At 49.4% G+C, this 26722-nt stretch overlaps 1 protein-coding gene and 1 pseudogene across 1 annotated transcript; both read right to left on the reverse strand.

The window, feature by feature from the left end:
• Positions 1-14881: 14881 nt before the first annotated feature.
• LOC121781447 lies at positions 14882-15564 on the reverse strand (annotated as a pseudogene).
• A 2167-nt stretch (positions 15565-17731) lies between these two features.
• Positions 17732-18463, reverse strand: LOC121781448. Its single transcript, XM_042179185.1, has one exon. It carries the CDS (start codon positions 18461-18463, stop codon positions 17732-17734), a length of 732 nt encoding a protein of 243 aa, XP_042035119.1.
• Between the last annotated feature and the right edge of the window lie 8259 nt (positions 18464-26722).

The raw sequence follows: 26722 nt of genomic DNA on the forward strand, positions 1-26722 counted from the left end.
CTTTATCCATATTTGGCAAGTTGATTACACCAACCATCTTGGAGAGTTGTGCATCACGTGGTCCAACAAGATGCGGTGGGGAAGCGTGAGCGGCTGGCTCGTCACTTGCTCCGACGATCGATCGGCCGACGCCGGAGAGGCCGGAGGACGGAATCTCGCCGGCATTGTCGCTAGAATCTAGAACAATGGCGATTCTCTCATCCCCTTCATCATAGGTGACGGTAGCGACCTCATTCTCGGGTGGAGCCACCTTCGTGTCGCGGCCGGGACTCGCCGGAAAATGGTAGTTTTGCATTTTAGGCTTCCGGCCGGTGAGCTACCTTCGGCCCCGAAGTCAATCTTCTTCCGGAGTTGCTTGTCTACCGGCATAGGTGAGAGTACAAACCTTTTCCGACCATCGACTTTGGTGAAAGGGGCTGGGGTGCTTTTCCTCTCTTTCACATTCGTATTCAAGGTTTTCCTCGCTATTTTCTTGGAGGGAAGGTTTGTGGAGTAATCCTCTTCCGATGTGAACGTCATTTGCTGGACCGAGGGAGGGTCCTCGGCCTCCCGGAGAACCATTTGCTGGTCCGAGATGGTGCGGGGTTCCTCGGACCCCGGTGGAGGGTCCGGCGGGTGTTCCGGCATGGCTGATGGAGAGTCAAGATACCAGCCGCACCGGGGAGTTGTACGGAGGTTGGTGAGGTGTGGCTCGGGAGGCGGAGTGTTGAGAGCGGTGGAGGCAACGGGATGATGTGGTGGAAGACCGAGAAATTCAATCGGAGTGAGGAGTGGTGAAGGGGTGGTTCGAGATGGGCATCAACGTCGGCTGGTGGTGCGGAGTGAGGTGTTGGGTGGCGGGGTAGCAATTCCGACGGGACAATTAGTAGAGAGAAGGGAGAGTTTCTCTCACTTTTTCCTCGTACTCTATCTCTACCTCTTTTTGTTCTTGGCAAACCAACGACAAAGTCCATTGAAATATCCTCCCAAGGTGCACTAGGAATTGGTAACGGTTTGTACAAACCATGTGGGTGTGATTTAGACTTGGCTTGCATGCAAGTTATGCATATTTTACAAATTCTTTTAACATCCACGCGCATTTTAGGCCAAAAGAAATGTTCATGCAAAACATCCATTGTCTTATGGACTCCAAAATGCCCCATTAAACCACCACCATCCATTCACGCATAGAACCTTTAGGAATGCACAGTTTATTTTCTCTAAACAAATAGCCATCATGCCTATAGAACTTGTCAAATGCAGCATGCTCACAAGCTAAATAGATAGAAGAAAAGTCCGGGTCATTATCATACATTTCCTTAATCAACTCAAAACCAAGCAACTTAGAACTCAAAGTAGTGATCAAAAGGTACCTCCGAGACAATGCATCAGCTACAATGTTTTCTTTTCCCTTTTTGTATTTGATTACATAGGGAAATGATTCAATGAATTCCACCCACTTAACATGTCTCTTACTAAGCTTACCTTGACCTTTCAAGTACTTGAGAGATTCATGATCCGTATGAATTACAAACTATCTAGGACACAAGTAATGCTGCCATGCCTCCCAATATTGCAATGGAGATGCCCAACTCCGAGGAGGTGGCCGGAATTTCGCCGGCGCCGGCGAGCCGGAGTGTGCTGGACCAACACCCAACCGGTGCAAGTACAATGCATCACATGGGTCCTAGGCTAGATGATGGGGTGGCATGTGATGTGTTGGAATCATGTGACTTGCAAAAAGAGGTAGAAACAAAGACCACTTTGCATGGGGAAGAAGGTGTTGCTCCAAATGGGGAAAATGACAAGTTGTACTCACAAGCAACACCATGTGCTACTTTCCTCCACCTTGAGGCTGATGCACTCATGGAAGACCGTGCCCCTGTTGCACAACCGCCGGAGCCGTCGCCGGAAAAGCTGGCACGCCGGAATATTCGCCGGAAACGCTGGCACCGCCGGCGAATGTGTGGAAGGCAGCAATGAATCACTCCAACCGCGGGGTGACCGGGGCCATGGAGAGTTCATCGGCCCCAAATCGAAAGCCCGAGCCAATCCCCTTGGACGACGGCAAGACCAAGCCTTTGGGGACAGCCAGCTCTTATGAAGGTACGCCATCGCTCTCCTTTTCCGATTTTGAAACGGATTTTCTTTCGGAGAAGCTAGGGCTAGCTATTGTCGGGAAGTTCTCCCATTCACTCCCGTCCACAACCCAAATTCAAAAAAGCCTTAGTGGCATGGGGCTAGTTGGAGCATTCACATGGAAATACTTGAATGCTAAGCATATTTTACTCCAATTTCAAGAGGTGACCGATTATGCTAAGGTGCTAAATGGCCCTAATGGGAGTCCGAATTGGTATGTTGATAGCCATCCGATGAGGGTGTTCAAGTGGGCGCCGGATTTTGACACGTTCTTTGAGTCGCCAATTGTTGCCGTGTGGTGTAACATATTGGGTATACCGGCTCATCTCTATGAGGAATCGGGGTAGAGACAAGGGTCGCCGAGCACCATACAAGGAGAACCTCTCAAGCCATGCCGCCAAGATCATCCACCATGAGTGGCGCCCAAAGGCGAATGCTCGGCCTGGCACTCCATCGTCCATTGGACAGTTGGAGAAGCCCAAAGATTGTAACAACCATGCGGATTACATCGTGGGTACATTGGGTGCGGGATCGTCGAAGTCAAGAGTGGCTAGTAGGAGTCACCCAAGTGTAAATAAGGATGGCTTCCAATTGGTGTCAAGGAAGAGGAAAGGAAAAGTGCATGAGGGCGATATGCACACCAAGGCTCCACACGTGGATGATTGGCATTTGAAGGAGAATGTTGCTACAGTGAGCTTTAGCTCCATGAGTGTCGCTTGTGGGCGCCCCAACCGGGAGATAGAGGGCCACATCGAGGACCTTGATCCAAGAGGGCATGTACCTAGCGGAGGTATCCCTATTGCGGGCCTTAGCTAGGTGATGGACGGAAGTGTTGGGGATACAAAGGTTGTATCAAATGGTAATTGGATTTTGAGAGTATATAGATGACCACCTCTAGTTGTTAGGGAAGCCCTTGTTGTACTCTAATTTGTCATGCCTTGGAGAGTCGTCACTTTTGGGGGACTCGGTGTATGTTTGTTTGTAACCAATGGTTTTGGTAATGCACAGGTGTGGGTCCGCCTCAACCCTCCGCCGATTGGCTTTCCATCCTGCAACAAAACAGCTCCTATGCCTACTCCAGATGCATCACATTCAAGCTCAAACATGTTATCAAAGTTAGGCAAAGAAAGAATTGGTGCAGTTGTAAGTTTTTCTTTAAGGCGATTAAAAGCATGCTCTTGTTTTTCTCCCCAATAAAAACAAATATCCTTTTTCACAATTTCATTCAAAGATGCAGCAATTGTACTAAAATCCTTGACAAACCTCCTATACAAATTTAGCCATAGGGGTGTCACCTCCCAGTTGTGCAGCTGGGAACGTTGGGCACGCCATCGTAGGTAAATTCTCTAAGTTGCTTAGAGAGAGAAGCTCTCCCTTCTCTCTAGAATTCGCCCTCTCTTTCTCCCTCCCCTTCGAGGGAGGTGAAATGTGATTGTTGCATCCCACAAATGATGAAGTCCGGTGATAAGTCGTCGGAAGGGGATGCCGCGGCCTTGGTTCACACGGCGCAGCCCCTCAACTAGCCGGAATGGAATTTCCACTCACTTGCACGGCCAAAAACAAAACGGGTTGGCACACCGCACCCGGAGAAGTCACGACGCGCTCTCATACGCGCCGGGCTAGAAGTTAGTTCGGTGGTTTTTTTTTTTTTTTTTTTTTTTTTTTTTTTAAAAAAAAAATTAACTTCATATATTTATATCATATATATGAAGGAGGAAATTACAAATCAACTCCTATAACAAGGAGGAAAGACAAATTACGCCACCAGGGTTCGAACTCGAGACCTCCAGGATGGACGCGGTATCCAGCAACCTTTACCGCTAGGCCAAGGGGCTTGGATAGTTCGGTGGTTAGTAGGGCTAAGAAAACGATGGTCTTTGAAATGGCTGATTGTCTCTTCGCCAAACACCATGGAGAAGATAAGAGGCCGCTGGAAAATGAGCAAGCCCTCATTGGGGAGATGTTGAGCTCTTTAGCTCAAATGGCAAAGGATGGGAGTGCGCCGGCGGGTGGAAGGGATAGAACTGCCGGCGAGGGGGTGGCCGGGAATGTCACCGGCGCCGGCTGGTCGGAGTCATGAGGATCCACGCTTGGAGTGTGAGTTGGTCAACAATGTGGACATTGCAAGTACAATCTCCCACGTGAAGTGGCTTGGGATGGGTTGGCATGTGATGGTTTGGATGCATGTGACTCACACAAGGAGAAAAAGAGAAAGGCCACTTTATATGGGAAAGAATATGATGGTCCATTTGTGGAAGGTGCCATTTTGAATTCAAAATCAGCACCTTGTTCTATCCATCTCCCTTTTGGCAACGATGGAGGCAAGGGGGATCGCACCCCCGACACATGGCCGCCGGAGTTCTCGCCGGAAAACCTGGTCTCGCCGGCGAACGCTTGGAAGGAGGCCAAAGACCTCTTCTCACATGGGGGGACGGGGTCCATGGTGGGGGCTCCAAACCCACACATTTCTTGTAAGGCCAAGCCAATCACTCTTGACGCCGGCAAGGCCAAGCCTATGGGGACGGCTGGCTGCCAAGAAGGTATCCCATCTCTCTCCTTTACCGATTTAGAAACGGAATATCTCTCGGAAAAACTAGGATTAGCCATAGTCGGGAAGTTCTCCCATTCGCTCCCTACTACGCCTCAAATTCAAAAGAGTGTCGGGGGCATGGGGTTAGTTGGCTCTTTCATATGGAAATACTTGAATGCTAAACATATCTTACTCCAATTCCAAGATGTGGCTGATTATGCCAAGGTGTTAAACGGTCCTAATGGAAATCCGGTATGGTATATTGATATTCATCCGATGAGGGTGTTCAAATGGGCACCGAATTTTGATACGTTCTTCGAGTCGTCGATCGTTGCAGTGTGGTGTAATATCATGGGAGTCCCGACCCACCTATTTGAGGAATCGGCCCTCATGGCGATCGGCAAGCTCCTAGGCAAGCCGTTGCAAGCGGATCATGCCACAATCAATCAAACCCGGCTCTCCTTTGCTAGGATATGTGTGGAGATTGATATCTCCAACCCCCCGACGGAGGAGATCATTCTAAACATCCTAGGCAAAGAATCAAGACACAAAGTGGCATGGGATCGTATCCCATTGTTTTGCGAGAATTGTAAGCATGTTGGGCACGTCATTGATGAATGTTATGCATTGGGAAGGAAGGGACGAGCAGGAGGCAAGGTCCACCGAGCATCAACAAAGGTGTTCCATCCTAGCCATGTCCCCAAGACCATTCGCTAAGAGTGGCGTCCAAAAGCGGCGACTAGGGTTGGCACCTTACCGAATAGTGACCACACGAAAAAGGAGAACGAAAGTGACAACCAAGAGGAGAGCAAGGAGGCCACAATGGATGCTGATCCGCGGAGCTCAAGAGCGTCCTTTGGGAGTCAACCGAGTGTGGATGAGGATGGGTTCCAATTGGTGTCACGGAAAAGGAAAGGCAAGGATCGTAAGGGAGAAACGCACTCCAAGGCTCAACACATTGATCATTGGCGCTCAAAGGACAATGTGGCTATGGTTTCATTTGATCGAAATGAATCTAGCGCGAACGAGCCAAGAACTTTCTCAATGAGTGTCTCATGTGGGCTCCCCGACCGGGAGAAAGAAGGCTTCATCGAGGAACTTGATCCGGGAGGGATTATCCATCGCGGGGGTATCCCTATTGCGGGTCTCAATTGAGGGATGAAGTTATGTTTTGTCATGGGAAGGTCCTGTCATGTTAATTGTAATAGGATTGCTAAGAGTACATTGATGACCACTCTAGTTGATAAGGAGGCCCTCGTTGTACTCTAATTGGTTGTTACGAATTGTCACTTTCGGGCTATTCGGTGTTTTGATTGTCCGTTGCAATTGACTTTGGTAATGCACAGGAGTGGGTCCTCCTTAACCCTCCACCCTCGTGGTGCTTTTTTTTTAAAAAAAAAAACCTCCTATAAAAACTTGCAAGACCGTGAAAACTTCTAACTTGTGCTACATTTTGAGGAATTGGCCATTCTAAAATAGCTCTCACCTTCTCCTTTTCCATTTCAATCCCATTAGCACTTATAACAAAACCCAGAAAAACAACTTTATCCATGCAAAAAGAACACTTTTTGAGATTTGCATACAATGATTCTTTTCGTAAGGTATCCAAAACTGCACGCACATGGTTAAGATGTTCATCCATATTTTTGCTATAGACAAGAATATCATCAAAATAAACAACCACAAATTTTCCAATGAATTTTCTCAAAACATGGTGCATCAATCTCATGAAAGTACTTTTTTTTTATCAAACACCTTCACGATGGAGGGTTCGTGGTTCCCTCATCCCTATATATCAAAAAATAGTTCTCGGTTACATTTGCCCTAGCACAAGACTAACGGATACAAATAACTATTACAACCAGAAAACAAGAACTATCAAAAAAGAAGTCACCACAAGAGTAAGTAGGGCTCGTGTCGAAGGAAGGGATGGATTTTGTTGATTCTAGAGAGAGACGCTCTCACTTCTCTCTAGCAATACCCCCATCTTGATTGCCCGCCACCCCTCATACACACCCGAACTGCCGCTACTCTTGCCCGCCGACCACCACAACTCGCCCCCCACCCCACAGCCCGCCGAGACCCTTCCCACGCCGGTCGGCGCCCCACCCGCTGCCAACCCCGACGACTCTCAATCCTTGTACGGCGTCGTCAACCCTCCACCCGACCTGGTCGGCACTCTCAATCGTGAGCCCCCACGACCGGCCCTCAAGGTCAGCCTTTGGCCGGTCACTCTCTAGATCGGCCATGCCGGATCCCCCCCGAACCCCACTCCGGCCGCACCGGACCCCGAGGAGGCTAGGCATATCTCGGACCACCTCATGGTCTTTCACTCAAGCGAAGACCCAACACCGAGGCATCCGGCCAAAGGAGTGAAATTGCAAAACAAGAAGAATAGGAGGATGGCTAGGAAGGGCACGCCGGCACCTCTCACCAAAGGTCTTGGCCGGAAAAGATTTGTACCTCCCCTCTTCCGGAGGACAAACAACTTAGGAAGAAGCTTGACTTTGGAGACGAAGAGACTTCCGAGGCTGACGGCCCCGGCACGAGCTCCGCCATAGATAACCCCAAATGCAAGGTAACATTATTTCCTACATGCCCTATCGATAGCCATGATGCACAAGGCTCGGGAACCATTCCTAAGGTCTCTAACCCCGAGGATGAAGCCCACATGGAGGTGGTGGTTCACGGAGACGCTCCGGCAGCAGAGGCGGCGCCACCCCTCGACCATGGAACCGCCATGGACGAGATGACCGTTGAAGGTGATGTTGGTGGAACCCTAGGCGTATCCCAAGAGGATTTGACCGCTGCATGCAAGCCAAAAAGTACTTTGGGGAATGAGCTAGTCAACTTTCCCGAAATGGCTTCAAGAACAAACCACCTTTCGGAAAGTGCTTTTGTTCCTTTCCAAAACCGGAAGGCACATGTGGAGCCTTGCTCATCTCACCCAATGCAGCACATGGAGCCAAAAAGAATGATATCCTCCATATCATCGATTTGGCTGCCGCGGAGACACTCGATGCAACGGCGGCGCAGCCTCTCCTCGCCGGTCCACCTCCGGCCATGGTCTACACGTTGAAGGATAACCTCCTCCTAAATAGGGGAGACAAAGAGATCGAGTCAAATGTACCTCGTATTGAAAATGACTCATCCCTTGAAGATTTCCCACCCCTCGAAAAAGGAAGGACTCAGAAGATCCGAGCATCATTCGAGACCGGCTCGACGTTTGAGAGACCGGGGGGACTGAAGCCCCCCCGAGACACGCCCGCGACCTCAGCCTCGGATACGAATGTGATGGACCCGAAGCGGACCGAGATGGAGATGGAAACACCGAGGCCACCCGATGAACCCATGTACGAGAGGGAACCGGTAGAAAGATCCCAAACCGAAACAAACCTTGGGGCTAAACCGAGAGGCAATCCGATAAACAACTTCTTAGGAGGTGAAGGGGTGACGGGTGTACGTAGCCCCACTAAGCAAAAATCCATGGCCGAGATGGTGCGGGAGACGTCGGCTGAAGAAGGCCCGCAAGTCTTTGTCCCGGAGAACATCCAAAACATCAGCTTTGCTTCCATGTCAAACGGAGTGCCAGCCATCTACTTCTCCGGGTTGGAAATCCAACGGTTGGCCTCATCTCTCGGCCACGCTATTGTTGGTAAGTTCTCGCACTCAATCCCGGCTTCCTCCCAAATCCAAAAGGCTCTTGACAATATTAAATTTAGGCGTGGTTATTCTTGGAAATATATTAACGCCAAACATATTCTTGTTCAATTTGAGGACATGGCGGATTATGCTCGGCTCCTTAGTGGACCCAAAGGAACACCGGTGTGGTTCATTGATCGGCATCCGATGAGAGTCTTCAAATGGTCTCCGGATTTTGACGCATATTGTGAGTCCCCAATTGCGGCGATATGGTGCAACCTAATTGGTCTCCCGATCCACCTATATGACCATTCGGCCCTCTACGCCATTGGGAAACTCCTTGGTAATCCGATCCAAGTAGATAAAGCTACGGCCAACAAATCGAGACTCTTCCTTTGCGCGGCTTTGCATCGAAATCGACATCACAAAGCCACCGCCCGACGAGATCATCCTTGACATTTGTGGGCGACCTTTGGTGCAGCAAGTAAAGTGGGATAAGATCCCGTCCTACTGTGGAGAATGTAAACATGTGGGACACAAGAGTGAAGTTTGCTATGCATCCGGGAAGGTGGATCGACCTCCAAAACGAAACTACAACATAGCAACACCAAAACAGCCACAACATGGAGGGACTGGACCTAAGAAGAACAATGCTGAACCGAGGCAAACCGATAATAACATGGAATGGAAACAACAAGGGAAGCATAAGGGAAAGGAAAGCAACACCCGAAAGAACCCGAAAGCCAACGTGCATTCGGGGGCGGGGTGGTCGGGCCCGGACTTTTTTGGAGATTTGCAAGATGTGGGGAGTAAGGACATGACCATTGCACATGATGCGCAAAACTTCAATCAACCAAAAGGGACACCCGCTAAGCCCCCATTTTATGGACGTGGGCGCGGGGGTAAGCCAATTGGAGCAGACATGGCGCGGCGTGATGTGATCCCGGCCTCGGATGACCTTGTGCAACCCACAGGCCATTTTAAACCCTTTGATCTTGAGAAACCCGAGGCACATGGCTCATCAAGCCACATGAGTACCAATCGTTATTTCTCCCTCATGGCTCGAGAGAACTTCATGGAGAATGATAGTGAAGACGAAGAACATTGGGAAGATTCCAATTCTCACAATGAAAATGATAATAATGGAGCCAATCCAGCCCTTCTGGAGGCCGGGGCATCCCATGGAGGGAATGATCTTCAAATCATAGAATTCCAAGGGGGGACGTCAATCCCACCGGGTACGAAACCCTCTTGTTAATCATGTCATTAAATTTTCTATTTTGGAACTTTAGGGGAATCGCGAACGCGTCAACCCAAAACGTCCTAAAAAGACTAATTAAATCTCATAATATTTGCTTTCTTGCAATAATGGAGCCGCTTACCACCCCTAACCCGGACAAATTCTCGAGAATACTGGGGCTATCTTTCAAGGGGTCGAACATCAATGGGAAAATATGGATCTTCGTGGAGGAAGGGATGGATTTTGACGTGGTGGATGACTCGGAACAGCTGTTGCATGGGAGGTTCACCTGCTCTCGGATCCCAGCCCCTATTTTGATCTCGGCCGTATATGCTAAATGCACGAGAGAGGAGCGGCATGCACTCTGGGAGAAGATGAGGGACACTACCCAAGTATCGGAAGGATTGCCTTGGTTTATTGGAGGGGACTTCAACACAATCCTCTCCTCTCGAGATAGGTTGGGGAGCGACACAAACCGACAGGCTGAAATGGTGGATTTTGCCGAGGCCATTGAGGACTGCAGACTATTGGACCCAGGCTATGATGGGTCAGAATTCACTTGGGCTAAGAATGGCCTCATGGAAAGGTTGGATAGGGTGCTGATTAGCGAGACGACGTCCCAATGTTTGATGCAATAAGAGTCACGAACCTCCCCCGCATTGCTTCGGAACATGGCCCGCTCCTGGTCAGAAGCAGGCTGCCCAACACCCACGGGGGTGGTAGAGCATTTCGGTTCCAAAACATGTGGGTCCGGCACGAGGGATTTGGCGAGTTGGTGCGTGAAGATTGGATAGCTCCCTCGGAGGCGGAGGGCCTCCTCAACTTGAAGATCAAGCTGGCTAGGATCAAACAAACGTTTAAGAGGTGGAACAAAGAGGTTTTTGGAAATATACACGCCAATCTCAAAAATTGTGAAGAGAACATTGCAGTGGCCCAAGCAGATTTTGAAGAAGATCCCTCGGCCCGGAATAGAATGGAGGTCAACAAACAAATTGCTGAGTACATCCTCCTTCTTAAGATGGAGGAAGACTTTTGGCGTCAGAAGGCTGCCCTCCGTTGGCTAGACGATGGGGATAAGAACACAAGGTTTTACCAAAGTTGGGTGAAGCAGAAGAAGATTCGGCTGCGTATCCACAAGATCACCACTAATGGATGTGAACTCACGGACGACAAGGCCATCAAAGATTCGGCGGTCGAGTTCTTTCAAAACCTCCTTGCCCCAAGCCAACCGGAGCTCGCGGAACCGAACTTTAACCTCTTACACCAACTCCCTCCCTCGGAGCAATTGGCGGCCCTCCCTAATCCCCCGGATGCGGAGGAGGTGAAGCGAGCAGTGTTTGATATCTCGGCCAATAGTGCGCCCGGCCCGGATGGCTTCTCGGCTTTATTCTTCCAATCAAGTTGGGGCATTGTGGGACCAGATGTGGTGGCGGCGGTTAGGCAATTCTTTGGTGGGGCCTTCCTCCCCCGAAGCTTCACGGCCACGAGTATCGTACTCATCCCCAAGAAGCCTATACCCGAGACTTGGGGAGACTATAGGCCCATTAGCTTATGTAACGTGATCAATAAGGTGATTACTAAAGTACTCACGAGGCGACTCGCCCCATTCCTTCCATGTGTTGTTGCACCTAACCAAAGCGGGTTTGTCAAAGGGAGGCTACTCAACGACAATGTACTTCTTGCACAGGAGATGTTTCATGAGCTCCAAAGAAGCAACCAGCACCTAATGTTGCTATCAAGATTGACATGGCCAAGGCCTACGATCGGGTTCAATGGCCGTTCCTCCTAAAAGTCCTCAAGCAAATGGGATTTCCCGAGCAATGGGTGGCGCTCATCGAAAGATGTATTGGGACATGTTGGTTCTCGATTCTTATTAATGGGGCCCCGACGGGTTTCTTCAAATCCACTCGTGGGCTTAGGCAAGGGGACCCCATCTCCCCCGCCCTCTTTGTCCTTGCCGCGGACTATCTCTCGAGATCACTTGATAAACTCATACTTGGAAACAAAGACATGACATACAACGCTACCCGAGGCAGCATGCAGATCAGCCACCTCGCGTATGCGGACGACATCATCATCTTCAAGCAAGCGGCCGCAAGCCCCCTCCGGAGGCTCCGTGTATGTCTGGATCATTATGCCGAGGTCTCCGGACAACAAATCAATCTCGGCAAGAGCAACTTCTATATTTCTGAGGCTCATGAAGGTTGGACAAACACAATCCAAAGTGAAGGAGGCTTCTCCCGAGGTACGTTCCCGTTCCTTTACCTTGGTGTCCCTATTTACCGGGGGGTGAAGCGCACGGATATGTTTTTGTTCCTCCCAGAGAAAATCTCGGCTAGGATATCTGGGTGGGCATATCGGCACCTCTCCTTTGGGGGGAGACTTACCTTGATAAAAAGCACACTAGAGGCGATCCCCTTACATATTTTTCAAGCTATCGAGCCAACCGGTGGCGCCCTCAAACAACTCGACCAGCAAGTGGCTCGCTTCTTTTGGGGGTCGAGTAATGAGAAGAAAAGGACGCACTGGATTAGATGGGACCAGGTATGCCTACCCACGGCCGAAGGGGGCCTGGGCATCCGTAAGATCAAAGAAGTCCTACGTGCCTTTAATATCAAGTTATGGTGGAGGTTCCGGGAACAGAACTCCCTTTGGGCTAAGTATATGATGGTCAAATATTGTCAAAAGGCATCCCCACTCTCGGCTAGAGCTTCGGGAAGGAGTAGCCCTACTTGGAAGAGACTCTTGAAGGTTCGGGCACATGCACAACCGCACATCCGCTGGGTAGTGGGAAAAGGAAAAATTTTATTCTGGGATGACTTTTGGCTTGGAGAAGCGCCCTTGAGGGAACTTAGCCTCGACGATAGGGGAGGCCCTCTTGTCCATGTTGCAGATTTCATTGTGGATGAGGCCTGGAATGAGGCCAAATTACGAATGCTCCAAGCGCAAGCCGGCTTGGCGCAACATGCTGTCCGGAAGATCCTCGATACGCCAATCCTCTCGGATGGACCAGATGTGCCGAGATGGAGATTATCACACAATGGGGAGTTCTCTCTAGCTACAACATGGGAGACCATCCGAACTCAAAGACCGATCATCCAAGGCCTCGATGATATTTGGAAAGCGGGCTTCACGTCTTCGATTGCTATCTTCATATGGAGACTTCTCTCCAACCGAATCCCGGTGGATACGAAGCTTCAGTGGAGGAAAATGGAAATGGCGTCTAAATGCCAATGTTGCCCACACAGACCGGGTATTGAATCTCTCCAACATCTCTTCATACAAGGGGCTGGGGCACTTGGTGTGTGGAGGGAGTTCGAGTCATGGTTCGAGGGATCATCACCGCCCCTCCGGATCAATGATACTATCCCAGAAAGGCTCGAAGTTTGGGCACGAAGAGTCCGGCAACCCGGCAAGAAACATCTCAGCCGGTCTATGCCATATCTTATTTTATGGTTCATTTGGGCGGAACGAAATAGGAGTCGCCATCAATCGGTGCAATTTAAGTCTTTCAATGTGGTTTGGCAGGTGCAAATGTTCATCAGAAATAGCATGGCCAACGGATCCTATAAACCGAAGCACTGGAAGGGTGTCCGCCTCAAAGTCAACGTCCCGAGCCATGCCGGGTGATGGCACGGATCTCAAACCTCAAACGCCGACAGGACACCCGTATCACCTTCATCCACTGGGAAGGGAATAGAGCAGGAGATCTCCTCGCCAAAATGGGACTAGAAAGAACCGACTACTGCCGTATGGATGCCATCACGGCACCAAGACTCCTCACAGCAATCATTAGGATGGATGCATTCGGAGTCCCGAACCTTCGGGTCCAAAATGAAGATAAAGAATAGGCTTGAGCGTCGGATCAAAGGAGTGTATTGTTTTCCTTTTTGGTTTTGGCTTAATTGTAGTTTGAGGTTCGGAAGGGAGTATGATGAGGTCCGGGCCCATGTGACCGGACCGCATACTACTCCTGATTTTGGTATAGGCACGCCACTATTGGGTGTGGCCATGTTTTGTATACATCTCCTTTTGAAATATAGGGATGAGGGACCCACGAACCCTCCACCATAAAGGTGTTTGATTAAAAAAAAAAAAAAAAAGTAGGGCTCGTGTCATAATTGGCTCGACACCCGCCTACTCTACAGTGTCCTATGATTCTTCCTCGGAACGGACCCGGACATTAGGAATCCCCATTTGTTCCATTCGAATGATATCGTGGACGGCTCTCGGTATATCTTGGGCCTCCAAAACTCGACAGTGGCTCATATCCACTCCAATCTTTGCAAGTAAGTCAGCTGCCTTATTACCTTCTCGGTGGATTAAGGTTGTTCGAAGGGTGAGTAGATGCTTGTGTAAGGCCATGTACGCCATGACTTGGCGAGTGTGAGCAGGTTGATGAGATTAAGTGCTTGCTCGTCGTCCGATTCAAGCCATATTGGCTTCCCGAGCTCCGAGGCCAGCTTCAAATAGTGGTGCATGGCGAGCAGCTCGGCTTCAAGTGGTGATTGTGCTTCGAGGTGGAGCGCATAGGCGACAATCAACTTACCCAAGTGATCTCGAATGAGACCTCCTCCCCCGGATTTTCCTGTTGCTTCAATAAAGGACCCGTCCGTGTTGAGTTTAATCCAGGGCTGATCCGGTGGTTCCCACTTAACCATCATAGCAAGACGCGGTGGCCGTTGAGGTTCAGCATGGCTTGGAATACTAACTCTGAGCTTCACCCCTATCCAATGCTTCGGCTTGAGCCTGCCATTGGCCATGCTGTTTCGGACGAATGTGAGGACCTTCCAAATCGCATTGCTCGGTTTGAATTGAACATCGTGGTGGCGGCTTCTATTTCTCTCTGCCCAGAGGAACCAAAAGAGAAGGTAAGGCATGGCTCGGTTGAGTGCTTCCTTCCCGGCTGCTGCGATCTTCTCGCCCAAACTCCAATTCTTGTTGGAATCGTGTCATTCGCCCCGAGAGTGGGGGTCGAGCCTTCGAACCACCCGTTGAATTCCCTCCATACTCTAATCGCACCTGCGCCTTGTATGAAGAGGTGTTGGAGGGACTCAGTACTTGGCCTATGTGGGCAGCATTGACATTTAGATGCAAGTTCAATCTTGCGCCATTGTAACTTTTTTTTTTTCACCACAATCTCGGTATAGATTTGTATAACTAGAATGTCTTCAACAATGTATAATCACTGTGGGTAGAGCTAAATTACATCAACACAGAGTCACACTAAATTTCATGTACAAAGTAATCAAAGCATCGATAACTAAAGTCATGTTCATAGGATCTTGTTTGGATAGAATTGTCTTCAACATTAGTAGCTTTTCCGGAGCATTTGTTTTGTATGCATAATATCATGCATAGGAACTGAGGTCGGCATGGGTATCTTTATACTTCTGCGAGATGTAATCTTCACATTTAATTGGAGGGAATTTGGAGGATTCTTCTCTGATTGGCATGTTGGCAAACATTCAACAATGCATTCATGACTAGGCTCCACAAAAAATGCTATTGAGTATCTCTCTTGGCCATTGCCCAATACTCGATGCAGCGTGGATCTGAAAAAGCAATTGCTCCATCGCTCCAGCATATCACCTAGATTAACTATAAACGCCCCTTTTAATGGTGGCACATACTCCCAGATCTGAGGCTTAGCATCTTTGTCTTTGCATATCTGAAGACCATAGTTATCATCTTCGTAATGTAGCAGCCTCAAAGTTGCAATAGGGTTTCCAAGCATTTCAGGTTGATCAAAAAAGTTGATATCTAGCCCTAGTGCAAGGGCTATCAGCCGGGAAACGGATCTCGATACCTCTAGTGCCTCTTGGTGATATTTCTCCATGGTTTTCCTCCACCTGGGCAAAATATCTTCCGATGGCCACTTGTTTGGGCCATAAAATGGTTTCTATGCATCAGACTGATCTTCAGACACTTCAATACCTATGTAATATCCCTCCTTATAGTCCCCATGAATTTGATTGGCAGGGTCCAAGTTTTCATCAAACAACGGAGTATAGCCTCGACTTTTCTCATTCTTTAGAAGCTGAGGCAACCGGGTCGTCTCCCACGTCGAGGCTAGCGAGAAATCTCCTCGCTGTGATAGCGTCCATCGCGGGATGTCCGGCTCCCCGGGTAGGATCGGGGTTGTGAATATTTGATTAATAATCTGTTGGGGGAGTCCAGCCTGGTCATGAAGTACTTGGAGTTTGGGGACGTCCCATGCACCATCCGTGATGAATTCCGAGACGGTCGTTGTAGGGCTACCTCTCTCGTCGAAACATAGCCCCCTAAGAGGGACATTGCCGAGCCATATATCATCCCAAAAGTATATCTTACCATGTCCAACAATCCATCGGATATGCGGGTGAGCATGGGCCCTAGCTTTGGCCAGCGTCTTCCACGTCGGACTATTCCTTCCCATGATCCTTGACGAAAGTGGCGAGGATATGGCGCAATATTTTCTCATCATGTAACGGGCCCATAATGAGTTCTGTTCTCTGAACCGCCACCAGAGTTTGATGTTAAAGGCTCGTAGGACTTCAGTGAACTTTCGGATCCCGAGCCCTCCCTCCTAGGTGGGAAGACACATTTGGTCCCAGCTGATCCAATGGGTCCGTTTTCTTTCTGTTGTCGAGCACCAAAAGAAGCGAGCCAGTTGCTGGTCAAGAAGCTTAAGGGTACCGGCTGTGGGCTCAATGGCTTGAAAGATGTGAATAGGAACCGCCTCAAGAGAGCTCTTAATGAGGGTTAGCCTCCCTCTAAAAGATAGATGATGATGTACCCATCCGGAGATCCTTCTAGCAATCTTCTCTCGAATGAACATGAACATTTCCGTCCGCTTGACTCCACGGTAAATGGGGATTGCATGCGCCCACGAGCAAAACCTCCATCGCTTTGGATTGCATGCGCCCATTGCTCGTGTGCTTCGGCAATATGGAAATTACTTTTAGCGAGGTTGATTTGCTGCCCCGAGACTCCCTCATACCTGTCAAGGCACGCTCTAAGCCGACGCAATGGGTTTGCAGCTGCTTGAGTGAAAATAATGATATCATCGGCGTATGCTAAATGGCTGATTTCCATGCACCTACTGGACGCTTTGAAGGTCATCTCTTTCTTGCCAAGAATAAGCTTGTCGAGGGCCCTGGAAAGGTAATCTGTGGCGATCACAAACAGTGCGAGGGATATGGGATCTCCCTATCTGAGCCCCCGAGTAGATTTCAAAAAGCCAGCTGGGGCGCCATTAATAAGGACCAAGAACCAACAAAAACCAATGCATCTTTCAATGAGGTCAATCCAAGCAGCCAGAAAGCCCATGCGATGAAGTACCTTGATTAGAAAACTCCATTGCACCCTATCATAGGCCTTGGCCATGTCGATCTTGATGGCCACATTCGGTCCAGGGGAACGCCTTGCTAATTCATGAAACATCTTGGGCGAGGAGGACGTTGTCGTGTAGGAGCCGACCCTTCACGAATCCACTCTGGTTAGGGGAGATAACTTGAGGCAAAAAAGGCGTAAGGCGTGTGGTTAGTACTTTTGGGATAACCTTGTTAAGGACATTGCTTATGGGCCGAAAGTCGACCCATGTCTCGGGCGAGGCCTTCTTCGGGATAAGGACAATATTTGTGGCCGTGACACTTCGAGGAAGGTATGCCCCAAGAAAAACTTGTTTGATGGCTTCCACCACATCCGTTCCAATGATCCCCCAACATGTTTGATAGAAGACGTCCGAGAAGCCTTCCGGACCTGGTGCACTGTCCCCGGAGATGTCAAAAACTGCTTTCTTCACCTCCTCAGGGTCCGGTGGGTAGTGTCAATCCTCTAGCTCTGTTGAGGGGGGGGGGGAGTTGGTGAATTAGGTTAACGTCCGGATCCTCAAGTGCCGGGGTGTCTGGGGCAAGAAGGCTCCGAAAGAACTCAACCGTCGAGTGCCGTATCTCTGTTTCGTCCGCAATCTCCGTATCTCTGTTTGGTAGAATATGGTATTCTTATCTCCATCTGCAAGCCACCTTAGTGCCGCCTTTTGCCTCCAGAAGTTCTCCTCCATCCGGAGTAGGAGAATGTACTCGGCAATGTTTTTATTGACCTCGGTCCTGTTCCGCGGCGTTGGGTCAGCCTCAAAATTGGCTTGAGCTTGCGCGATCCCTTCCTCCATTGCTTGGAGATTGGCGTGAATGTTGCCAAAAACCTCCTTGTTCCAAGCCTTAAGGGTTTTTGCTCCTAGCAAGCTTAGTTTGGAGATTTAAGAGCCCACTCGCCCCTGTCGGTTGAGCCCTAATATCTTGAACTAGCTGCAAAAAGCCGTCGTGCTGGACCCACATATTTTGGAACCGGAAGGCACTACCCCTCGAGGGCGGCCTAGGCATCGTACACCTCGCAAGTATCGGACCATGATCCGAGGATACCCTTGGGAGATTAGTCATCCTCTTTGCCTCAAACGCATTTGTCCATGCTTCATTGACAAGCAACTTGTCCAACCTTTCAAACAGGCCATTTTTAGCCCAAGTGAATTCCGCACCATCAAACCCCGGGTCCAGAAGCCTACAGTCTTCAATGGCTTCGGCAAAATCAATCATCTCTGCTTGCCGATTGGTTTCACTACCAACCCTGTCTTCGTGTGCAAGGATCGTATTAAAGTCCCCTCCAATCAGCCACGGTGTTCCTTCCATCCGAGTTGATATCTCCCTCATTTTATCCCACAGGGGATGTCGCTCCAATCTATTGCATTTAGCATATACCACCGAGATGGAAATATAGTTCGCCATGCGGTGCGAAGTTAGCCTTCCATGTAGGACTCGATCCAAATCCTCCTCAATGATGAAGTTGGCTCCCTCCTCGGCAAATACCCATATCTTGCCGGATATATTTGATCCTTTGAATTTTAATCCCAGCGCCTTAGAGTACCGATCCCGGTCGGGATTAGTAAGTGGCTCCATTATTGCAAGAAACATGACATTATAACACTTAATTAGTCTTTTTAGGAGGTTTTGGGTCGACGCATTAGCGATTCCCCTAGAGTTGTAAGACATGATTAACAAGGAAGGGTCGTACCCGGAAGGTTTGAAGGCCCTCCTTGGAATATGACGATCTGATGGTCTTCCTCCCTCATGTGCGTGCCGGCATCAATATATAACGGGGTGTCCTTGGGTTGTGCACCAACGGTTTGAATATCCATTTCTACCGCATCCATCTCGCCACATCCTTCGACATCAAATTCCCCATTGGCCATGAGCGAGTAATACTTGTTTGTGCTCATAACATTGCCCATCCACTCGTCTCCCCTCCTTCCATGGTTTGATGTGGGATATCGCCATCTCCCTCTCGATCCCCCTCGCGACCCTCCTCGGGAGCTCGAAGCCAGCCGACGAGTTGTGTCTCCATGTTCCCACGGCACATCCATTGATACCTCATCTTTCGATCTGGATCGGCTCAGTCCCATTCAAAAATTAGTGGCGGCTTCCTCACCTCGAACCGAACTAGTGCTAAGTTGGCCTTTTCCAAGCCCGTCAACTTCGTGAAGGTCCCCCACTATGTCCGGGCCCTCCCAAACCGGTTCCCCCCTTTTTTTCCCCATTCGGCCTAGCTTTCGGGGGTGTTCCCTTTCCTTTGTTTTTTCCTTGCTGTCTCCACTCATTGTTGTCGTTTGGCTTGGCCTCAAAATTGACTTGCTTTTCGGTTGGGCCGTTTCCGTCTTGATTTGCTTTTTGAGGGGTTACATTGTTGTAATTTCTCTTCGGTGGCCTTTCGGTCTTCCCCACAGCATAGCAAACATTACTCGAGTGTCCGACATGCTTACACTCCAGACAATAGGCTGGAATTTTGTCCCACCGCACTTGTTGAACCGTTTCTCTTCCACAAATACCGAGTATGATTTCTTCGGGGGGTGGTTTCGTGATGTCAATCTCGACGCAAATGCGCGCATAGGAAAGTCTTGTTTTGTTCGCGGTGGCTCGGTCAACTTGAATTGGCGTCCCTAGGAGCTTGCCGATGGCGAAGAGGGCTGAGTGATCAAATAAATGGATCGGGAGGCCAACTAAGTTACACCATATCGCTGCAATCGGGGACTCACAATAAGCATCGAACTCCGCAGACCATTTGAAAACCCTCATTGGATGCCGATCAATGAGCCACACTGGCGTGCCCTTCGGGCCACTAAGGAGTCTAGCATAATCCGTCAATTCCTTGAATTGAATGAGAATGTGTTTGGCGTTAATGTATTTCCAAGTAAAACCACATTGAAATTTCATATTATTGAGAGCCTTTTGAATTTGTCCGGCTGTCGGGATAGAGTGTGAGAATTTACCTACGATGGCGTGCCCTAAGGTTTCGGCAAGCTTCCGGATCTCCAGCCCCAAGAAGTGGATTGATGGTATTCCATTTGAGACTGATGCAAATCCAATAGATTGGATCTTGTTGGGCACGAACACTTGCGGTCCATTCGGGTCGGGAGCCCCCTTGATCATGTCCGCCATTGAACGCCACGGATTTGTGGTTTCCGAGCCCGTCTCGGCACCATTGGCCGACAAAGTGCCGTTTGACCCAGCCCCAACTCCCACTTCTCTACTATGTTGTGGCCCATTCGTTGTGGCTGATGGATTGGACTTAAAGAGGTCGGCCATTACCCCGGATTTAGGGGCCGACGGACTCACCCCATTTTTCGGGACCTCAGGCATGCTGGCTGAAGCCGTGGTGGCTTCTCCCACACCCGGCTTGAAATGGGTGTTAGGGAGTGCGTGCTGACTCGAACATGAACTCGGCGCCATCCCCGCACCTTTCGGCCGGCCGCTCTCGAAGGAATCACAGATCTTTAGAGTCCGGCCATTCTCCAAGGGTGGGAACTCCATTTGATAAGATTGGTAGAAACCGGCTGCAAATAGTCTCCAACGGCTAGTGCATCATGTGACTCTCCATTGTGGCAAGGAATCAAACTACTTTCCAAAAGCATTTTTGTTCCCATATCCATATCAAGCATGTTGACTCTCTCCTCCCCCAAGGCTCCTTGTAATTTTGCAGCACCAAGTACAATGGTTTTTTCATGGCTCGGTTGAGAGGACTTCATGTCGTGGTCCGCCGTCCCCTCTCCGGCATCTTGGACGGAATCTTGGCCGGATAAAGGCACCAAGTCGGAAGTTCCATCTCGGACCTCAAGTGGGATTACCATTTCATCATGCTCATTCTCCTCCACTTGAGAAGTGTCCTCCATGTCGGGGCTCACAAACGCCGGAAAGATGGCATTTCTACATTTAGGGCTCTCAACCGGGGAGCCATCATCCTCCCCAAAGTCGATTCTTTTCCTTAATTGCTTGTCTTCGGGAAGTGGAAAGAGAACATATCTTTTCCGACCGTCCCCTTTAGTAGCCGGGGCCGGAGTGCTCTTACGAACCTTGATTTTTGCTTTGGCAGCCTTCAACACCATTTTCTTAGAAGGCTTCTTTGGAGAGTTTGATTCCTTCGAGGTAAACTTCATTTGATGATCCGAGGGGTTCGCTCTCCCTCGCAAGGGGGTGGTTCACTCGGCGGGTCGTCCGGTATGGTCGGAAGGACGAAAGGTTGCTCGGGAGATAGTTTGGGCTCGGAACGGATGTTGAGGAATGATGAGACGGGAGCCGGTGGGGGTGATGGTGGTTAGCGTGGGGCAAGGTGACGGTCGGCCGCCGCCTACGAGTGGTGGGTTGGCGGAAGAAGGAATAACGTGAGACAAAATTACTTGGTGCATTAGTTAAACCAAAAGGCATTACTAACCACTCATATAGACCAACTTTTGTTTTAAAGGCTGTTTTCCATTCGTCTTCTTCTCTAATTCGAATTTGATGATAACCACTTTTCAAATCGATCTTACTAAACACAACAGATCCATGCAATTCATCAAGCATATCATCTAGCCTAGGAATAGGATAGCGATATTTTACAGTGATTTTGTTGATTGCTCGGCAATCGATGCACATCCTCCATGATCCATCTTTCTTAGAAACAACAATTACCGGAACAGCACATGGACTCATGCTCTCACGGATTTTTCCTTTCTCCAACAACTCTTGCACTTGCCTTTGAATTTCCTTAGTGTCTTCGGGATTGGCTCTATAGTGATATGGATTGGGATAGGACGAAGGACCCGTTGGATATATTGATCCAAGAACCCCACGTATAAGGTTTGGCAGCGGACTCCCTTGATTGATAATCTGGTTTGATCCACTTCCAGAGCTTGGAAAACCTCGACCCGTTGGCTATATGATCAGCCAAGAACCTCGGTATGGTTGAACGCCACAAGAACTTGCTCAAAGTATCTTGATAAGTTCCAAACAAGTGAAAAACTCTACAAAGAGAATTCAACTCACAAGACAAAGTCTATTTTCGTATTTGATCAATGGTGTCCTCAAAAGACATGCTTACAAGCCTATTTATAGGCTAGAATGTTGAAAGTCTCATATCATTAGTACAACTTAAGACCTTTAGAATGACTCATAATAAGTGAAAAGTAACTCTTAAACTATTGGTGTGACTTTAGGACATCTAAAGTCACTTATTTAACTAAAAAAGTAACTTAAAAATGACTCTTCTTTTTGGTTGCTCCAACTTGGACGAAAATGCATCATGTATCTTCAATTTGGGCCTCCAAAATGTGATATATAGTGACTCAAAACTTCATGCATTGGGCTGCCCACTAACTTGAATAATATTCACCATTTGGCCCAATGTATCTTCTTAGCTCTAGCTCTTTTTTTTTTTTTTTTTTTTTTTTTTTTTTTTTTTTTTTTTTTATCAAACACCTCTACGGTGGAGGGTTCGTGGGTCCCTCATCCCTATCATTCCAAAGGCGGTAATTACAAGGCGTGGCCACACCCAAAAGTGGTGTGCCGTAACAAATCAAGAGTAGTATGCGGTCCAATCCCACAAGGTTCGGACCTCATCATACTCTTTTCCAAAATACAATTAACCAAAAAGCTAGTCACTATTGTCTCCCATCGTCTCATAATCAACTTTAATGCCCGTTCCCGTCAAGGTATCGGATGTGCGACACTCCCATCTCGTCCAATCTAACCAAGTCCAACAGTTCTCTCGGTGCTGAGTTGTAGTACATTCGTAGACCACTGTCTTGGACTAGCCCCATTTCGCAAGGAAGTCCGCCGCTTTGTTCCCCTCCCTGTGTATGAAGGTGGCTCGGAATTTGAGTTGGCGTTTATGAAGGGTTAGTTGCGCCACCGCTTGCCGGGCGAGTGCCGGGCCCCATCCTGTCCCATTGACCAATTTGATTGCTTGCTCTGCATCGAGACTCAATCCAGATTGGTAGGGCGAGTTCTTTGGCTATATTTAGCCCGTGGAGCATGGCCAACAGCTCCGCCTCTAACGCCGAGTGTGCTTCTAGGGGTGTGCTGAAGGCGACGAGCATCTTACCCAAGTGGTCTCGAATAATCCCTCCAGCCCCTGTTCTACCGTTCGCTTCATTGTAGGAGCCATCGGTGTTGAGCTTTATCCACGGCTGGTCCGGGGGGTTCATTGATTGCCATGGCTAGGGGTAGCGCCCTGATTGCCGCCGCTTGAGGAATGTTGATTCCAAGTTTAACTTCCCTTCCAATGTTTCGGCTTCAAGCTTCCATTGGACATAGCATTCCGAATGAAACATGTGGACCTGCCATACCACGTTTTGTGGTTTAAACTGTGTGCCTTGGTGGCGACTCCTGTTTCTCTCCGACCAGATAAACCACAAAATGAGGTATGGAGTGGCTCGGCTAAGATGTTTCTTGTTCGGCTGTTGGTACCTTCGCGCCCACACTTCGATTCTCGTAGGGAATTGTATCATTGATATGGATGCGGGGGAACGGGCCTGTGAACCAACCGTCAAACTCACTCCATACTCTGCGAGCCTCCATGTCCCTGGATGAAGAGGTGTTGGAGGACTCGGTATTCGGTCGGTGGGTGCAGCATTGGCACTTAGAGGCTAGCTCAATCTCCCGCCACTGAAGCTAGCTTCGTGTCAACCGGCACCCGATTGGAGAGAAGCCTCCAGATAAAGATGGCTATTGAGTTGGTGAGGCCTGCCTTCCAAACGTCCCCCAAACCTTGGATGATCGGGTTTCGCCCTCGAAGTGTGTCCCATGTCGAAGCCACCGTGAATTCCCCATGTATAGAGAGGTTCCACCTCAGGATATCCTGTTCATCATGGAGGATCGGTGTATTAATGATGCCATCGATAACATGCTGAGGGAGGCCGGCCTGGTTGTGAAGAAGCTGAAGCTTGGGCACATCCCAACCCCCATTAGTAATGAACTCCGAAACCCGGGTGGTTGGTCTTCCCCTATCATCAAGACTAAATTCCCTCAGAGGGCTATTGCCAAGCCAAATGTCATCCCAGAAGTAGATGTCCCCTTGTCCCACTAGCCATCTCATGTGCGGTTGTGCGAGGGGCCATGCTCTTGAGAGCCTTCTCCACGTAGGGCTACTCCTGCTCGGCAGTCTCAAGGTGAGCGGTGTGGAGTTGGTGCAATATTTTGCCATCATGTATCTTGCCCAAAGGGAGTTTTGCTCCCGAAAGCGCCACCAAAGTTTGATATTGAAGGCGCGGAGGACCTCCATAGTTTCCGGATCCCAAGGCCTCCTTCATCAGTGGGCCGACACATTTGTTCCCAACCAATCCAATGGGTCCGCTTCTTCTCATTCGTAGACCCCCAAAAGAATCGGGCATTTGTTGATCAAGTTGCTTAGGGTACCGGCCGTGGGCTCGACGGCTTGGAAGATGTGTAAGGGGATCGCTTCAAGGGTGCTCTTAATCAACGTAAGCCTTCCTCCAAAGGATAGGTGACGGTGTGCCCATCCTGAGATCCTTCTTGCAATCTTTTCTCGTAGAAAGAGGAACATGTCCGTGCGTTTGACACCACGATAGATAGGTACTCCGAGGTAGAGGAAAGGGAAAACCCCTCTAGTGAAGCCCCCTTCCGCCTGGATCGAGTTTGCCCAATGCTCATGGGCCTCGGCAATATAGAAATTACTCTTAGCAAGGCTGACTTGTTGGCCGGAGACTCTTTCATACTTTTCAAGACAAGCTCTTAGCCGGCGCATAGGATTTGCCGCCGCTTGGGTGAAGATGATAATGTCGTCCGCATAGGCTAGATGGCTGATCTCCATGCATCTCCGGGAGGCTTTGTACGTATGTCCTTATGGCCGAGGATGAGCTTATCTAATGCTCGGGACAGGTATTCCGCAGCGATCACGAACAGAGCGGGGGAGATCGGATCTCCTTGCCGAAGTCCACGAGTTGATCTAAAGAAGCCCGCGGGTGCCCCGTTAACAAGGACCGAGAACCAGCAATACCCAATACACCTCTCCATAAGTGAAATCCATGAATCCGGGAATCCCATACGGCGTAAAACTTTGAAGAGGAAGGGCCATTGGACCCTATCATAGGCTTTAGCCATGTCAATCTTTACTGCCACATTAGGCGCTGGGGAGCATCTAGCAAGCTCATGGAACATTTCTTGAGCCAGAAGTGCGTTGTCGTTAAGGAGCCGACCTTTGACAAAACCACTTTGGTTTGGGGAGATGACCTGTGGGAGGAAAGGAGAGAGTCGAGAGGTGAGTACCTTGGTAATGATCTTGTTTAAAACATTGCAGAGACTGATGGGTCGGTAGTCGGTCCATGACTCCGGCGATGCCTTCTTTGGGATAAGGACAATGCTTGTGGCCGTGATGCTCCTTGGCAGGAAGGCCCCTCTGAAGAACTGTCTGATTGCTTCCACTACCTCCGGCCCCACAATGGACCAGCAGGCTTGATAGAAGGTGGCCGAGAAGCCATCAGGTCCGGGTGCACTATCTCCGGAAATGCAAAAGGTGGCACTCCTGACCTCGTCCGCACTTGGAGCATCTGCGATGTCAACGAACTGCTCGGCTGAGTGGACCTGCTGGATTAGGTCGAGGTCTGGGTCTTCAAGTGTCGGATTGTTGGGGGCAAGGAGTTGTTGGAAGAACTCCACTGCGGACTTTTTAATCTCGGCTTCCTCGGTGAGCTCCTGCCCATTGACACGAATTGAATGGATGCGGAGACGGACCCTCTTTTGTTTCACCCAGCTTTGATAGAACCGGGTATTTTTGTCTCCCTCGGCAAGCCACCTCAAAGCTGCCTTCTGTCGCCAAAAATCTTCTTCCATTCTCAGCAAAAGGATGTACTCGGCAATGTGTTTGTTGATCGCTGTCCTGTGCTCCGGAGTCGGCCTTGCCTCGAAACTAGTTTGAGCCAGAGCAATTTCTTCCTCCTTTTCCTTTAGATTAGCATGGATGTTCCCAAAGACCTCTTTGTTCCACTCCTTAAGGGCCTTTTTAACTCTGGCCTGCTTGATTTGAATGTTTAGGATTCCACCCGCCCCCGTGGGCTCCTCCCATGCTTTTTGCACTACGGCCATGAATCCTTCATGTCGGATCCACATGTTCTGGAACCTGAATGCCTTGGCTCCAGCGGATGTGTTCATCTTCGTGCACCTGACAAGAATTGGTCCATGGTCCGAGGCAACCCGGGGGAGATTCGTAACCCGAGTAGCCTCGAAGGTCTTAGTCCAATCCTCACTGACAAGCACTCTATCCAACCTTTCAAAGAGGCCATTCTTGGCCCAAGTGAATGCCGCTCCATCGAAACCAGGATCAAGCAGCCTACAGTCTTCCGTTGCCTCCGCAAAATCAACCATCTCGGCTTGCCGGTTAGTATCACTTCCGACTCTGTCTTGGTGTGATAGAATGGTGTTGAAATCGCCACCGATGATCCAAGGTGTTCCCTCGAGAGGCCCGGCAATCTCTCTCATCTTGTCCCATAATGATGTCGTTCAGCCCTTGTGCATTTGGCGTACACGGCTGAAATGGCCACCGGCCTAGCAAGGCGGTGGGACTTGAGGTAACCGTGAAGGATTTGTTCCGAGTCATTCTCAATATCAAAAGTGGACCCCTCTTCCGCGAACATCCAAATCTTCCCGTTCGTGTTCGAACCAATGAAGGGCAGCCCCAAGGCCTTAGAGAATCGGTCCGGGTCCGGGTGTGTGAGCGGTTCCATTATTGCAAGAAATAAAACATTATGACAATCAATAAGTCTTTTTAGAACGTTTTGAGTGGGCGCATTCGCAATCCCCCTCACGTTCCAAAACATGAAATTGTACGACATCATTAACAGGAAGGGTGCGTACCCAAAGAGGCTGAAGGCCCTCCTTGGTAGTCAGTGC

The sequence above is a fragment of the Salvia splendens genome, chromosome 20 (genome assembly GCF_004379255.2).
Source record: "Salvia splendens isolate huo1 chromosome 20, SspV2, whole genome shotgun sequence".
NCBI lineage: Eukaryota > Viridiplantae > Streptophyta > Magnoliopsida > Lamiales > Lamiaceae > Salvia > Salvia splendens.

Excerpts from the sequence above, each read along its gene's own strand:
- LOC121781448 (XM_042179185.1), bottom strand. The coding sequence starts at position 18,463 with ATGGAGCCACTTACTAATCCCGACCGGGATCGGTACTCTAAGGCGCTG.